Below are 15,519 nucleotides of genomic sequence, written 5' to 3' on the forward strand. Positions count from 1 at the left end.
GTTCTTCTCGGACGTAAGAATGGATGAATTTGAGCCTTCTCAATATCCCAGATCTTCTCCTTGACCAACGGGTCATCCATGAGTCGCGCTAAAACCCGCTCCCGTGTGGGCGCAAAGACAAGCATGGCACTGCCCGTGATGTGCGGGGTTTGGCCGGGGCCCACGGGCTCCGCCAAAGTGGCTCCTGCGTTGACCAAATGTTAGCTAAACATGGATGTGGATGGCATTGATGAACGACGGCACACGGGGCAGCGGATATCCCACCTCCAAACACCCAAAAGCCTTGGGGATCTGTTTTCATCCGCTCAATGTGTTGTCTGTTTCGCGCCGGGATGTCAGTTCATAACCTGTCCTCTGAGTCTGGCCTGAGACATACGGGAACACGGCAGCCCTCCGGTCTTTGGCCTCCGGGAAGTCTGGGACGTGAATGAGCCACTCCGAGTTTCCTATCTGCTGGCTTGATGATGTCTCCATGGCTGAAATGTTGACGCCTGTGTGAATGTATCTCTAGCTTAACGTGAAGCATGCGCTCTACTTATCGAGTTAAGGACCACCTCAACTTATACAGAATATGATGACACCGGTTCAAGTTCAAGTTCGCTCTGGAATACTTCGCCCTCCGAAACGCCGACTGGGGCTGGAACGGAGAGCTGGACCGGAGGGGTCGGCCGAGCTACTACTGCGGTAAACTTCTCTGCTAATCATATCCACATTCCCAAACACGGCGACAACCCCACAGCGCTATCATCATCAGGGGCCAACGTAGTGCGAAGGAGTGGACTGCCGGACGGGTTCCCCGCCAAACACTTTATCATGTAAGAGCCCTAGTCCGCCATGGCGTTGATCTATGCCACGCTCCCATGTGCCGTGAACAACAAAGGTGGACAAAAGGTAACCCAGTGCCGCTTCAGCTGCTGCGCTCTTACAAACACGTCTTGGGTTGGTAATTGTGTCCATCGTGATTCGTGTGTAACTACTTCTCCCCGCACTTCGCCCCCCCTGTCTAGGTCTTATCTCTCGGCCTACACCATGTTCCCTCCGTGCGCCTCGTCCCAACATGGCTTGGTGGTGATGAATCCCCCTCGTGATCCCTCCCTTTTCCATCACCTTATCTCCATGTAATCTATCACTCCAGCGCTCGTTATCTTCTGCTTGTTTTGAAAAACGAGTCTTTCCTTCGGACTCCTCATTCTGTCCGCAACCACGCGTGGTGCTACACGGTACACATGAAGCCACTCATCTTCACAATATAAACAACTCATGAGCAAGCGACGTCCACGTTAGGTGTATCGTCCTTATAGATCTAAGGTCGAAACAGAACTCGGATTATCATTTCGGCCTCTCGGGTGTTCAGACCGTAGAGTCCGCTCGTGTAAGATTATGGGGCCTGGAGTGCTTGAAACCCCGGCGAAGGCTCGATCGCAAGCCTCGCCCGGGAATCAAGCAATTGCGGATTCCATTGTCGCTGCATGGAATCCCTCCAATACAGAAGATCGACACCAGCAACAACAACAACAACAGCAGCAGCAGCAGCAGCGGCCCCTTCAATCCCACCAACAGAGTAACACATCTCGGAACCAACCCCTCCCACGCCGCGTCTGCACGGCATGCCGTCGCCGGAAGGTTGGTTGCGACAAGAAACAACCGTGTCACCACTGCGAGAAGTCTGGGACCGACTGTGTCTATCCGCCTGAAGGAAGCTCGGCTGCGCGGCAGTTTCTCACTGACAATCAGCTGTGGGAGCAGCTTCACCGTCTGGAGCCGATGTTCAAGACCTTGGCAGAATGCATGCAACAAGGCAATATTCCAGGATCCTCTACCCCCATCGTAGGGTCAAGCTCCCATCCAGATTCGATATCAACACTCCCTCAAACGCAACCACCGGAAGTCAACAATGATTGTACCTCACCTTCACCACCAACACCCCCAAACTCGGTCGGCTCGTCGACAAGCGCATGTAGAGATACAGGGAAAGAAAGCGTCGCGGCCGATTTCAGCGCTTTTCAGGGGCAACAAGCTACGATCTCGCTCGGTCCGAAGTCTCCGGCGGGGATTCTTGATTCCACAGTCGGTGACGCATCGAATCTCGAGATTCCCAACATTGACTGCGAAAGTGCTCAAGGCGAATCAGTTAACTCTTGGTCGCCATACGGGACCTCGACGGGAAAGCTCGTTAGGGATGACGGTCGTGAAAGATATGTCAGTGGGACATTTTGGGAAGCTTTGCATACCGAGGTACGTCAATTTAGAAAAGGCAGTGAGTGATACTTTAAGGATATCCTAACCATCTACCAATAGAATGACATGGATGATGGCGTGATCAGCGAGGATGATTCCGAGTTCGACGAGCAGACATCATCATCTCGGTCAGAACTTTTGCAGTATTCTTTGATATCTACTGGCGGCACCCAAGAAACCGACACTTACTCTCTGCATCCTCCTCGCAATCAGAGACTAGAAGCATGGCAGCTGTACAACACCAACGTACACCCTGTCGCTACCGTCCTGCACATACCTTCGGTTGAACCGGCCGTCCTCGAAGCAATGCACAACCCACAAAATCTTACAGCCCCGTTGGAAGCCCTCTTGTTTGTCATCTATGTTGGTGCAGTGAACAGTCTGTCCGATGATGAATGCGAGGCGCGTTTCGGATCAGCTCAATCTGATTTGTTGGCGAAATTTAGGCGAGGTGCTGACGCTGCGTTTGCTCGTGCGAAATTGATGGTAACGGATGACATGCTCACACTGCAAGCCTTTGTGGTTTACCTCATTACGTTACGTTGCAGAGACCCTACGTATTCATGGAGCATGACAGGACTGGCTGTGCGGCTTGCTCAATCCCTAGGCATGCATCGAGATGGGAGCACGTTCAACCTCCCTCCTTTCGAAGCTGAGATGCGTCGACGATTATGGTGGAATATCTGCATTCTAGATACGCCAGCATCTGAAGACTACTCATGTTCATCTGGCCTGTGAGTTATCCCCAACCATTGAACACTCGAATCGAGACTGATCACGTTTGCATTTAGTCTAGAGTTAAGTAGTTTCGATTCAAGGCCCCCAATCAATGTGAATGATGGGGACCTGTACCCGGGTATGACAGAGTACCCCTCCGAGTCTAAGGGAATCACGACCATGTCCTTCACTGCTGCCCGTTGCTGGGCATCAGATATCTGGCGGACGATAATTGACACTCGGAGAATCGACCCAACATCCGGAATGAACTTTGTCTCGATGGCGATAGCCGACAAGGAGGCCTGGGTTGAAAGACAGCGAGAAAATATCGCCAGCAAGATTTCCGAGAGTCAAGCATCTCATGGCTCTTTACACTGTGTAAGTTCTACAGAACTGAAGCATCCAAACTTCAGACATGAAACTCAAATTCTGACGTCGCATCGGCTCAAGCTTACGACCTCCTTTGTCGGCACCATTGTCGCAAATCTTCGCCTCATGGTCCTCAATCCACTTTCATCTGGAGATTCCCTCACCGACGAGCAAAAGAGACGCGCTTTCCAGAATGCCATCGAGTGCATGGCGCATTCATACCGTCTGCGGACTGATGCGCAAGTAGCGCAGTGGTCATGGCTTACAAAATGCTACAATGAGTGGCACGCTTTTGCGGTTGTTCTTTCAGAGCTGTGCAATCAGCCTTTGGGTAGGGATGCCGACAAGGCATGGCGTGTTGTGGAGCAAAGTGCTGTTCTCCGTTGGGACTCATCGACGAGGCATAGTCGGGTACACCAGTGGCGCTCAGTCATGAGGAGTATTGACAAGGCGAGAAGACGGAGAAAGAAGGAGTTGGGTCGTCGGAAATCGTTCTTATCAGATCGACGCTCATCGTCGGCATCCTCTTCTGCGAAACGTCCAAGTTTGGGAGGTCGGTTCTCATCCAAGGGCATTGCGAGACCACATGCAAGCACAAATCTTGTTCAAAGCGACAACGCTCAGTCGGGTGTAGTTTCTATGCCCCGTAGTGCTGAGCGAGAATTCGACACAGCGATGTATAATGCAGATGAGATGATAGGGCCCCTCATGGAGATGGACGATATGTGTGATTTCACGAACGCAGACGGCCAATTGTATTTTAGTCACACTTAGAGTACCAAGCGAGCTTGTTCGCGTTCATGGAGAAATTTTCGTTTCAAGGTTTCAATTCCAATTGAGGTTTCTAAACTTTCCCTGAGTAAAGAGACGTGAGATCAGCACAGTCTTGCAGCCAGGACCCCGTGAATTTCTTCCTTCGTCATATGAGCTATACCCAAGAGCTCGTTGTCACGACTATAATCCAGTGCATATTCTGGAGCAAAGGTCGCTCTCATTGCGAATGCTGCGAATGCCTTCGGGCTGAACTTGCCCGATGCTAGCTCGTGCTCGGCATTCTTGACGAGTGATTCGGTGTTGACTGCAATCGCTTTCCAAGCGTGATCCTGATCCAAGGCTTTGAGGGTTTCTAGCAGCTGCTTTGGGGTCATCGCGAGGTCGCGGATGCGAACGGCCTTATTCTTGGTTGCGTCAAGGTTCTTGAGGATGGCAGCAACAGCCTGTGCGACTGTTGTAATTCTCGTTGCAGAAAAGGTTGTGTCCCCGCCATCGAAGATGTTCACTGTCCGGGTCGAGAAATTTGCGAATGCCCCGAGCGACAGGCCTTCGTCAAACAAGACACTGTTGTAGACGTAGGTGTAAGTCAATTCGGTGTCCCGGACTTTCTTCTCCAGGTAATCTTCGACCTCTACCTTGGTTCGGTAGGTCGGAAAGGCACGAATCTTGGGGTTTTGGAGATCGGCACCGAACTCCGACGGGACGAATCGCTTTATCCCGGCAGCGATCGCGGCATCGATGAGTTTAAACTGGCTCTGCAATCCATTCTGCTTGCCCACCGTAGAAACCACGGCGTCGATACCTCCGAGAGCATTCTGAAGTGACTCGGGTGAATCATAGTCGACTTCCACCACTCGGGCTTTGACGGGATAATCAATCGGGGTGCTTTCGCGGCGAATCAAGACCGTCACATCGAACCCTGCATCGAGCAGAGATTCTAGGATACGAAGACCTAAGTTACCGCTTGCCTAGCAGAGTCGGCTCTTTATATCAGTTGATTGCCCCGAGTTTGAAGATTGATCGCGGTTGATCAGAGATTATCATGACTTACCCCAGCCAAAGCAACGGTCTTGGTTGCATTGCTCTCCGAGACAGCCATCTTTATGCTTTTGTGAAAGAGCGTGAGTTTGGGATTGTAGAAAGAGTACAGCGACGGATCACGAAAGTAGGCAAACTAGCAAAGTCATGAGGGTGACAGTTTCATTTTAATACTAGTTGCGACTTTGAGTAAGGTTAGACTTTCTGCGGGGAGAAGGCTACCTACACTACGTGACTCTCGGGGTCGTTGCGCCGCTCTCGCTCTTTCGGCCGGCTTGATGTGATGTGTCTGCCGCACATTCGGCACTTCGACGGCGCGTCGCTTTTGAACGTCAAAGAGCAATTTGATGTTCAATCCATCGGCTTCGGCGTATGCGACAAGATCATGTCAACGTGCATGTACGAGAAAAAAGTGTAGCGAGTGCCATTTCCCTAAGTTACTAGTACATGGTAAAGTCCTAAGTTCTTTTTGGCTTTTCGATCAAGTTGCTTGTGTTGATCCGGTACATGGCAACAAGAGCCTCCTTCGCCTTTTCCATATTCAAAGTCTTCTGTCGACGTTGGATCTCCCGCTGGCTCTCAAGTAACTTATCCCTGATTTCAGTCCACTGCAAAGTGGATCCTGTCTCTGGAACGGTCACCGGGCAGACTTTACCTCCTTTCTTCCTCCAGATTCCGTCTATGAGAACAGCCTCGACATCTCGAATATCGCTGTGACGGACAACCGCAGTCAAAGGATCCGAGTCTGCAACGCAACTCATAGTCACACTCCCGGCAGCATCAAAGAGGACCAGGTCAGCCTTTTTCCCCTCCTTTAGGGACCCAATCTCGTCCCCCAAAAGCACCGCACGCGCCCCTCTGATGGTCGCGGCGTTAAAAGCATCTTGGGTGCTGCCCGCTGGCTGGAGATTCAGTTTTTGAGGAGCACCATCTAAACCATCTGTCTCCGCAATTGCTTCACGTTGGCGCGCCATCTGCAAAGCAGATCGCGCGAGAGAAAGGATTGAGGATGTGTTATTGGTGTGGCAATCGACACCGATCGTGTAGTTAATACCTGATGAGAAGGCAAGCGGCCAGCCGAAGCCCATCTGAGCTTCCGTGTCTGGAGTGCTCGACACAGCAACCTGGGTTTCAGCCAGTTTGGCTTTCTCGCTCGCATCGAGGCCCGTGGCGTGCGACAGCAAGATGTCACTAGGTGACTTGATGAGGCCATAAGCCTCCAGGGTGTGAATCAGGGGGTTTGCTCCTGGCTTCCAATCAGAATTGCGCATATCCATGGGAAGACGATAACGCTAAACGCCAGCATACGTACCAAAGGTTGGGTTTTTCGCATAGTGCGAGGTGAAAAGCTTGATACCAGCATGCCGAAGTCCGTTGAAAATGCCAACGATGGCCTCTTTGGGGAGGAACCAGTAGTCGAACCCAAACCCGATTTGAACCCTCCCGTTTCCATAGGGCTGTGCTTTTGCAAGCTCAAAGATATGCGCCATGCTTGAGTCGGGCATGATATCCATTGATAGCTCGCAGGTTTTAGAGTCCCATTTCGTGAAGTATGGGGCCTGGGAGTAGGCGAAAATTGAGCGAATGCCTGAAGCGATTGTGGCTGAGAGAGCTTGGGTGGCTATGTAATTAGTCTCATCAGTAGGTAATTCTCTGAAGAAACTCCTCCATTCGCCTAAAGAGTCCTACCATGTTCATTGGTTTGATTGCCATGAGCATGATCAAGTACGAATGTGGTTCCGGCATCTATCGCTTCCAGTGCACCGCCTAACTGGCCCCAGAACATGTCCTTGGGAGAATAGACATGGCTTTGCCAATAACCTAATTTGTGTCAACGAAGCTGCTCTATGGTTCCGGAGAAGAGGTGTGATATAGGTATAAACAACTAACCCGAGGGAATGTAGTCAAAAATTGATTGGTCTGCATGGCAGCCTTTGAGTTGGGTCTGCCAAAGGTGATGATGAGTGTCAACAAAACCTGGGCTGATGATCTTGCCGCTGCAGTCGACGAGCTGAGCTCCTGCTGGGGTCGCGATTGCTTTTCCAATCTTGGCAATACGATTGCCTTGCACAAGTATATCGGTGTTTCTCAGAGGCGTCACATCATCTCGCTCATTGTGAAACAGTAGGGTGCCGCCTTTCAGCAGAATGGAGCCGGTTGCTGGAGGCGTAGCTTGGCTTGTTGTCATTGTGCAACGCGTATCGGGTGTCGGTTATGATTGGTCAAGCTAACAACAAAGATCCGTCCGTCATCGAAATCCAATGTCACCGTTAGAAATGGAGTTCTTAAGCAGATGCATTTAGGGATAATTCACTTACCCGAGCCCGGAATTACGGAGCGGGGCAGCGACAGGTGATCGGCAAATTCGGCCGAGAAACCCGAAAAGGCCGGTACCTCGTCAATTGCATTAAGAGAACGACTAGCAGAGACTACAGTCCCGAAGTAGAATCCAACAAGGGTGTGGCACCCTTGTCATAGTCGCTGCTAGCTACAGTATCAATGACCAAGAGAGAACGAGACTTGTTGCCCCTGTAAATGGTTCAGGCGCCATTTACTGCCTAGTCATCTGGTGAGAGCAAAGGAAAGGGAAAGGAAAGGGTTCAACCATGGATATGTGGAGTTATAAACTATTTACGCCTTCCCACTACGATCAAGGATGTTATTGCCTTGTCTCTCACACTTGGCCCGAGTAAATGCGGAAGTTGCATGGCCGAAGATAAGGTAGGCAAGATATGTGGCGACCATAGAAAGGAGCCATGAGTAATTCCCAGATAAGTCTGCGGCGGGTATATCAAATCATGGGAAACTCGAATCTGATATTGACCGTTTGAATTTATTTCTCATCTAATTGCATTTGCTAAAAGATATTGGTCTTTGGAATGCTTGAAGAAGATTCTCGATCTAACGCTTCATCTTGTGACGGCCGGCACTTCAGTCGCTCTTTTGGAAGACCATCTTGTTCTTGATATGACCCAACTTCTCGATCTCGACCTGAACCACATCACCATCGTTCAAGCAGCCATTGGTGTGCCATCCTACGCCCTCCGGCGTTCCGGTCATAATGACAGTTCCTCGACGCAACGTGCGACCGCGAGACGCGAATGAGATGAGCTGGCGGCATGACCAAATCATCTGAGACGTGTCACTGCTTTGGCGGACGGTTCCATTCACACTGGTCGTCAGCTTCAAATTTTGCGGGTCGGAGATCAGCTTAGGGGACACTAGGCTGGGCCCAAGAGGTCCGAATCCGTCGAACGACTTTGCGTATCCCATTTGATACCCGGAGACGTCAAGTGCGTGAAGGTTACGCGCTGACACGTCGTTGCTTACGGTGTAACCAAGAACGTAATCCAGTGCCTCATCTTCGCTGATGTCGAATCCATCTTTGCCGATTACAACGCTCAGCTCACCCTCGTAGTCAAGTAGCTCCTGCGCGTCTGGATGGATCTTGATATCGTCCAGCGGTCCTGCGAGCCGGTCGGGAGGGGTTGCAAAGATTACAGGCTTCTTGGGCGGTTGGAACTTTGAATTGAGAAGTAACGTTTAGCGCATGCTTTCCTGGAAGCCTTTCACGTTCTGTAGAATTGTTTTCACCTTTGTTTCGTTTGCATGAGACTTGTAATTGACCCCAGCGCAGATGATGAGGGGTGTATTTGCCAGCGGACACAATAGCTACGTCAATGAGGTTAGTCTGTGTAAATTGAGTTCTAGATTGGATGTTCTTACTTTGCCCACTACGGCTTGATCATCAGATACGTTAAAGCCAGACTCCAGAGTACCCAAAACTACTTGCACCGTCTTTCCGACTAGCTCCGACGCCGGAACGTTGTTGTCAATATTGCCATATCTCTCAACGCCTTCCGCGTCTTCAAATCGTATCAATCTGTCGAACGACATGGCAACTTATTGGGATGAAAATTGTTTTTTTTTTTCCGGTTTCGTGTTGACTGTGAGTGATCCGAAAACAAAAGGGGGAGAGTTCCTGGATGCTTTGAAGTAAACACAATTATGTCCTCGGTCAAATGAAGTTATATCTTAATAGTACGGAAGAAATTACGCCGACGCAGTCTGGCCTCGCAGCGCGCTATCCGCAGTAGTGGACTGTGCCGGAGGGAATGGCCGGCCAAGGATTTGCCTTTCGGCAACTTACACCGAGATCACGGGAGTTAAGTCGCTGCTCAGCTTACCCCAATTCGGGGATTCGGAGAGGGAAGGCAATAAGAAGCGTGGAAATACCAGTAATTACCACTCCCTTTCAACAAGCGTGATCGTTAGATCTTCATATCCACATCCAATCCCTCCGCCGCTTTGCTTCTCGGACTAATCGTCAACAAACTATCCAGTTCACACAATGGCCCAAGATTCGCCTGATTCTCGCATCCTTTTGGATCGCCTCTCTCACGTCCGATATGGTCACCCCGACATTCAGAAAGCAAAGGAATTCTATACAGACTTTGGTTTGATACCTGTGCGGGAGACCGAAGATAAGGTCTACCTCCGAGGGTTCGGAATTGATCAGTTTTGCTACGTTGCTGAAAAGACGAACGATGGAATGAGGAAGTTCAGGGGAGGCGCTTGGATCGTGCAGTCCATGGCTGAGCTAGAGAAGGCAGCGAAGCTCCCCGGATCTACCCCGATCACCGACTACGATGCTCCAGGTGGGGGAAAAGTCGTCATTGTCAAGGATCTCCTAGGAGAGCCGATCACTTTGATCTACGGCCAAGAAGACCGCGTCCCCGAGCCTAGAGAGGTTCCCATGCCGGTAATGTGGAATACCTGGGAAGACAAGAAGAGGCTCGGCGAGTTCCAGCGACCAGATCGAGACCAACCATCGAAAGTACACAAGCTCGGTCATTACGGATTTGAAGTGAACATTGATCGTCTGCATGAGGTCTTTGAGTGGTACAGTAAGGTCTTTAATTTCAAGAAGACCGATTGCCTTTACCACCCCCAGAATAATAAGACAATCATGATCTTCATTCACCTCGACAAGGGCAAGGAATTCGTCGATCATCATGTTGGTGTCTTCCTGAATGCTTTGAAATTTGGTGTGAGCTGACATGGAAATGCAGAATATCTTCATCGCTGGCTCGCCCGAGGTCACCGATGGAATCAAGGCTCATCACAGCAGCTGGGAGATAGATGATGTTGACAGCCAAGTGGTTGGCCACCACTACTTGATCCGCAAGGGCCATATCAACGTTTTCGGCGTGGGAAGACACGTCCTCGGCAGCCAGATCTTTGATTATTGGTAAGAGTCTTGACTTCAAGTGTTTCATTAATTATGGCATCCCTAATGTCTCTGTCTAGGTTTGACCCCTCTGGATTTGTTGTCGAGCATTACGTCGACGGCGACCTCGTGAATGAAGACTCCCCAAATGCCAATGAACCAGCTGTCGCTGCTACGGTTTCCAGCTGGGGACCGGATATTCCTCGTGCTTTTTTCACGAAGAAATACGAGGATCTGCCGGGACTCAAGGATTTCCCTACCATGCCGATTGAGGCATAGGTTTCCGGGTACAAGCAAGGCACTGAGAAGGGAGGCTACGAAGAATACGTGAGAGAGCTTAGGCCAAAGCAAAAAGAATGCATGGGATTTTGTCACTGTCAATAGCAATTTCAGAAATGAAGCAAATGTATTGGTATTCTGCTTACTGCGTTGCGCAGCATTTTCATTGGTTTTTTTTGAGCAGCTTGGGTTCAATGGGTCTTAGAAATGGAAGATACACTCACGGATACAATAATTTTCTGAGCTCGACTAGCCCTTGTCTCGACTACGAACCGGCTGTCGATTTCGTGAGATGTCTGCGTTCGGCCACTCTCGGTGCACATATCCCGAAGATGCGTTTGAAGTACGGGTCTCAAGCCACTGGGACGCACATATTAATGACTACTTTACCTTGCTAACCAGAAAGCCCGTTACTTCCACTGCGATTCTCACAGCCATCAAGTTGACAAAGTTCTTGTTTCGTATCCTTGCTTTTGAAGCTTAGATCCACTGCTCCCTTTGTCTCAATTTACCTTCCTAGACACTGTCGCTAAAATCAACGCCCGAGCCGACCATGTCACCGCCAGTTCACGCGCCTACGTCATCCCGGGGAACCATGACCAATAAGGTAGCCCTCGTATCGGGCTCATCAAAAGGCATTGGGGCTGGAATCGCGATGGAACTTTCAAGCCGTGGAGCAAGCATTATTTTGAACTACCCTTGGGATTCTTTGAAGCAAGAATGTGAAGCTACTGGAGCGAAACTTCAAACTGATTGGATCGCGGTCTGTGCCGACCTCACGTCGGATGACGGGCCAGAAGAATTGGTGCGCCAAGCCGTAGCAAGGTTCGGTCACATCGACATCCTCGTGAGCAATGCCGGATATGTGCCCATTGCACACCTTTGGGACGCTGACTTGACCATGTGGGACCAAGCCATGAACCTGAATGCACGCGGCGCTTTTGCATTGGTCAAGGCAGCGCTACCACATCTCACGCCTTACAAACCGGCCGACCCTCCGAACATGTCCGGCGCTATTGGCGGCTCCCGCATCATTATGGTAGGGTCAGCGGCGTCCCGAGTCCCGAAGCCGACTCAAGGAATCTACGCAGCAACCAAAGGGGCTTTGGATGCAATCTTACGTGTTTGGGCAAAGGAACTGCCACCGAAGTACGGCTGCACCGTCAACATGGTTGCCCCAGGCCCAGTACTGACAGAGAGCTTTCTGGAGCACTTCTCACCCGAAGAATGGGAAGGATTGAGAGAACTTTTCATTAGAGACACGCCGGTGGAAGGTGGTGCGGCATCTACTGAAGATGTCGCATGGGCAGTTGCATTCTTGGCCGAGGAGCGATCACGCTTCATCAACGGCGAGTACATGTTTGTGACGGGTGGTGTGTCCATGCAATAGAAGGTTTTTGTAGATTACTCTTACTTCCTGGTTAACTGTCATTTGGTTACTGCGTTTCTCAACTTTAATTAACACTGATGCGAAATTTGATGCGCATACTGACTCAAATTTGACAATACATTTTAACTTATGCAACAGCTGAGTAAAGTACACGACAAAACATGAATACACACAATGCTACCTGATTCTAACTACCATTCCGAATGCACCAATAGTTGCTTAAGTTTCTTTGTCACGGCTGCATGTACTCTATGATGACATTTATCACACAACTCGTTCCTAAATCTCTCGATGTGAAGCAGTCTCTTTTGCAAGTCGGCTCGTCAACAACAACTCCCAGTCGGGGTCAGGAATAACCTGCACTCGTTAGAAAACCATTGATTCTCCAATAATAAAAGGAAAGGAGTTGTCCTTACCAATCCCTCGAACTCGATGTTCTTCGGCCGAGTCTTCAAATCTCCAGATAGCCGAATATCATAGCGCGTGATATACTCGATCAGTAGCAGCTTCATGGCGACCTCGGCAACGTATCGACCTGGACAAGCGTGCCTGCCATACCCCCATGTCAAGTCCTTTTTGCCTACCGTCACCATTTGATTGCTGTTTCGGGCCTCTTCCGTGGCGACGCGCATTCGATAGAATCGAAAACCATCAAACACCTCAGGATTCTGGAACAGATCTTGGTCCATGTTAATGGCTCCAGTTGGCAATGCGATGCGTGCGCCTTTCGGGATGCGAAGGCCATTTGATAACGTAAAGTCCGACATGACCTTCCGCTGGAAGCTTGCTGTTATGATTCGTTGATATTAGCTAAAAGACCCCCTCAGTGCTGGACTGTCATCTTGGAGTTATACGTACCCAGATCGGGCGGGTTCAGTCGCTGAGTTTCTTTGATGACACTATCCAGCTTCATCATATCAGTCAATGATTGCTTACTGAGCACCCCGTTGCCTCGAGCCAGGACCATTTCAATCTCATCACGAAGTTCGGAAATGTATTCCGGGTAAGTTGCAAGATCCATGAGACACTGGGTGACGGTTGCAGCCATAGACTGAATAGCGGCGACGCACAAGTTGATTTGAGCAACCGTGTGCGCCTCCACGTCATCCGAGCCAAGAACAGTGTCGGCGAGATAGTCCAATAGTGCGGGAGGACTGCTCAGGGGCTTCCCTCCAAGTAGCTTTCTTCTTTGCAAGGTTTTGGCTACCAGAGCTTTACCCTCGCCAAATCGCTGCATCATGATTCCGCGTCCCTTGACAAATCGATAGACAAGAGGTCGCAGCGCTGCTGGCCATTTCTTAAGATTCTCCGTCCATACGACAGCAGAGTGAACATGCTCGCTAGCAATGTCCAGCCATTGATCGTTATCCGCCGATTCAGCGCTATGGAATAATCTTGCGGAGACACGAGAAACCTGTCGCATAACGTGTGGCCATGGTTTAACGACCGTGGGAACTATTCAAACAGTAAGTATTGACATATGTGGAAGCATCATTAGGTGGAGTCCCACAGTTTTCAAGCTACACTTGAGAACTATGTCGCTTTGGCTGAGTTATTTAAGGACCCGAGACTTACCTCCATAGTTTTCGAGCGGCCAGTGGGAGCGTATCAAGTCAATAAGTACTGGTATATATTGCGCTATAAAGAGTCAGATGCATGATGGGGTCGTGAGATGATAATTGCGACCGGAGGGCTGCTTACGAAGACTTGGGTTCAGCTTCTTGTTTACGATGGCGATTTGTTTCTCGTCGAGATTGCCAACTTTGGTATACTTCTTCATACTGAACTACCAGACCACAAAATAAGAACGAGTTAGAAATGACTTCCATAGTTACGAGAGACAGTACACCTCATATTAGATACTTACCTCTTCTTCGAGGAATGCAGCGAAACTCAGAGACTTGTGGCTTCCTAGCCCGTGAAGTAGCTCGAGAGGTATGATGATGTTTGTGCCTTTGGAACATGGTCAACGCCAGAGAACAGGGAGCGAGAATTCTCAAGTATTTGCAACTAACCTTCGGTTGTGTTTATCCCAAATACCCGATTTTGGAACTTAGTGTTGTTGGGAATATTAGCACTCAGCTTCAAGCCCCGTTGTTGCTCTTCATAATCGGAAAATCATTGAACATACTTTGTTGTAACTTGTGATGAACAACCTTCTCGTGTCTTTGATAAAAATATCAATTCGTTCCTGTCGATCGGGTACCTCATCTTCCAATGCAATCGAAAGTTTTGGCATTCTGACCTCGACTGCAAATGACCAGACAAGCAGCACCCCGAAGGCGCATGCGCAAAGAATTGTCCATCCCGCCACTGCCAAAAGGTTTTGCTGAAACTTGTCCCTCAAGACTGGGTAGTAGAGCTCGAATTGAGCAGACATTGTGAATAACTCTTGTGATAGCAATGACTTGTGCTGGATCAACTAAAATGCGCTGTGTGATCTCAACTGCATGAGTTAAAGTTCAAATGAAGATTGAAAATACGTTATTCATGTCTTGTCTATTGAGCTCTCTGAGGCTCTCGCTATGCCAAGACCAATGGCTCTCCCAACCCTGTAGCATTGTATCATCTCGGTCACATGCCTTGGGCGTGATTGAGCCCCGGAGTATTCGGCCGACACGCTGGGCCGGCTTACAGGAGCTCGGTTCTTCGGTTTTTTCGCCAGGCTTCCAGACAAGAACGAGTCGTGGGTACCAGTTCTGGATTCTTTCCTGTATTGGACATGGTCAGGACATGACCATCCTTGCTAATGTTCAACCGAATAGTTGGTAGAATGCAGCACCTGAATCCAGACGCCTTCGATTACTGGCTGGAGCATCGAGAAACCTTATCTGATTCTATAATCTAGTATAATGCATCTGTGTCAACTCCTATCTCATATCTAAGACACTGCATTATCTGTCTTTTGAGCTTGACGTCTACCCCACGCTCCACCATTGTCTTTGATTACCGATTACCGATTACGTACTTCCTTTCCAATGTCATCAGACGAAGAGCTCAGTCTGGCCGTCGTTGGCGGTGGTATTGGTGGGCTCTGCCTCGCTCTGTACATCACTACTCATACGAAGATCCCGGTCACTGTGTATGAGAATGCTCCGAAGTTCGGCGAGATAGGAGCCGGTGTCGCCTTCGGACCAAATGCAGTACGAGCAATTACGAATATATCGGAGCCACTGGCGACTGCGGTCGAAGCTCGGGCGAACAGAAACATTTTCGCAGACAAGGAAAACGTCTGGTTCGACTTCAGAGTCGGGATGGACAGCGCTCATGAGATCGCCAGATCCCGTGGTGTAGTTGCCGGGACGTACCTCTGCTCTGTGGAGCATCCCCGACCAGGAAGTTGGATGGTAAATCGCTCGCATCTTGTTGATGAGATAGCCAAGCTCCTTCCAAATGGAATAGCGCAGTTCAGCAAGACCTTACACGATATAGACGACCTCGGTGACGATGGTGTTGTTTTGAAGTTTGGGGATGGAACATCGGC

At 49.8% G+C, this 15,519-nt stretch overlaps 5 protein-coding genes across 5 annotated transcripts; 1 reads left to right on the top strand and 4 right to left on the bottom strand.

The window, feature by feature from the left end:
* Positions 1 to 4,199: 4,199 nt before the first annotated feature.
* On the bottom strand, positions 4,200 to 5,197 carry N0V96_000734 (uncharacterized protein; the record flags this gene model as incomplete). Its single annotated transcript, XM_053193284.2, has 2 exons — positions 4,200 to 5,066; positions 5,150 to 5,197. The coding sequence occupies 2 exons, from the start codon at positions 5,195 to 5,197 to the stop codon at positions 4,200 to 4,202; spliced, it is 915 nt and encodes a 304-aa protein (XP_053049402.2).
* A 397-nt stretch (positions 5,198 to 5,594) lies between these two features.
* Positions 5,595 to 6,641, bottom strand: N0V96_000735 (uncharacterized protein; the record flags this gene model as incomplete). Its single annotated transcript, XM_053193283.2, has 2 exons — positions 5,595 to 6,382; positions 6,449 to 6,641. 2 exons carry the CDS (start codon positions 6,639 to 6,641, stop codon positions 5,595 to 5,597), a joined length of 981 nt encoding a protein of 326 aa, XP_053049401.2.
* Positions 6,642 to 8,067: 1,426 nt separating this feature from the next.
* On the bottom strand, positions 8,068 to 9,033 carry N0V96_000736 (uncharacterized protein; the record flags this gene model as incomplete). Its single annotated transcript, XM_065756023.1, has 2 exons — positions 8,068 to 8,658; positions 8,893 to 9,033. The coding sequence occupies 2 exons, from the start codon at positions 9,031 to 9,033 to the stop codon at positions 8,068 to 8,070; spliced, it is 732 nt and encodes a 243-aa protein (XP_065615263.1).
* Positions 9,034 to 9,487: 454 nt separating this feature from the next.
* Positions 9,488 to 10,645, top strand: N0V96_000737 (uncharacterized protein; the record flags this gene model as incomplete). Its single annotated transcript, XM_053193281.2, has 3 exons — positions 9,488 to 10,186; positions 10,209 to 10,387; positions 10,447 to 10,645. 3 exons carry the CDS (start codon positions 9,488 to 9,490, stop codon positions 10,643 to 10,645), a joined length of 1,077 nt encoding a protein of 358 aa, XP_053049399.2.
* Positions 10,646 to 12,858: 2,213 nt separating this feature from the next.
* N0V96_000738 (uncharacterized protein) lies at positions 12,859 to 13,815 on the bottom strand (the record flags this gene model as incomplete). Its single annotated transcript, XM_065756024.1, has 3 exons — positions 12,859 to 13,490; positions 13,611 to 13,673; positions 13,737 to 13,815. 3 exons carry the CDS (start codon positions 13,813 to 13,815, stop codon positions 12,859 to 12,861), a joined length of 774 nt encoding a protein of 257 aa, XP_065615264.1.
* Positions 13,816 to 15,519: the final 1,704 nt, after the last annotated feature.

Source organism: Colletotrichum fioriniae (genome assembly GCF_027942845.1).
Source record: "Colletotrichum fioriniae strain IMI 355084 chromosome Unknown scaffold_1, whole genome shotgun sequence".
Lineage (NCBI taxonomy): Eukaryota > Fungi > Ascomycota > Sordariomycetes > Glomerellales > Glomerellaceae > Colletotrichum > Colletotrichum fioriniae.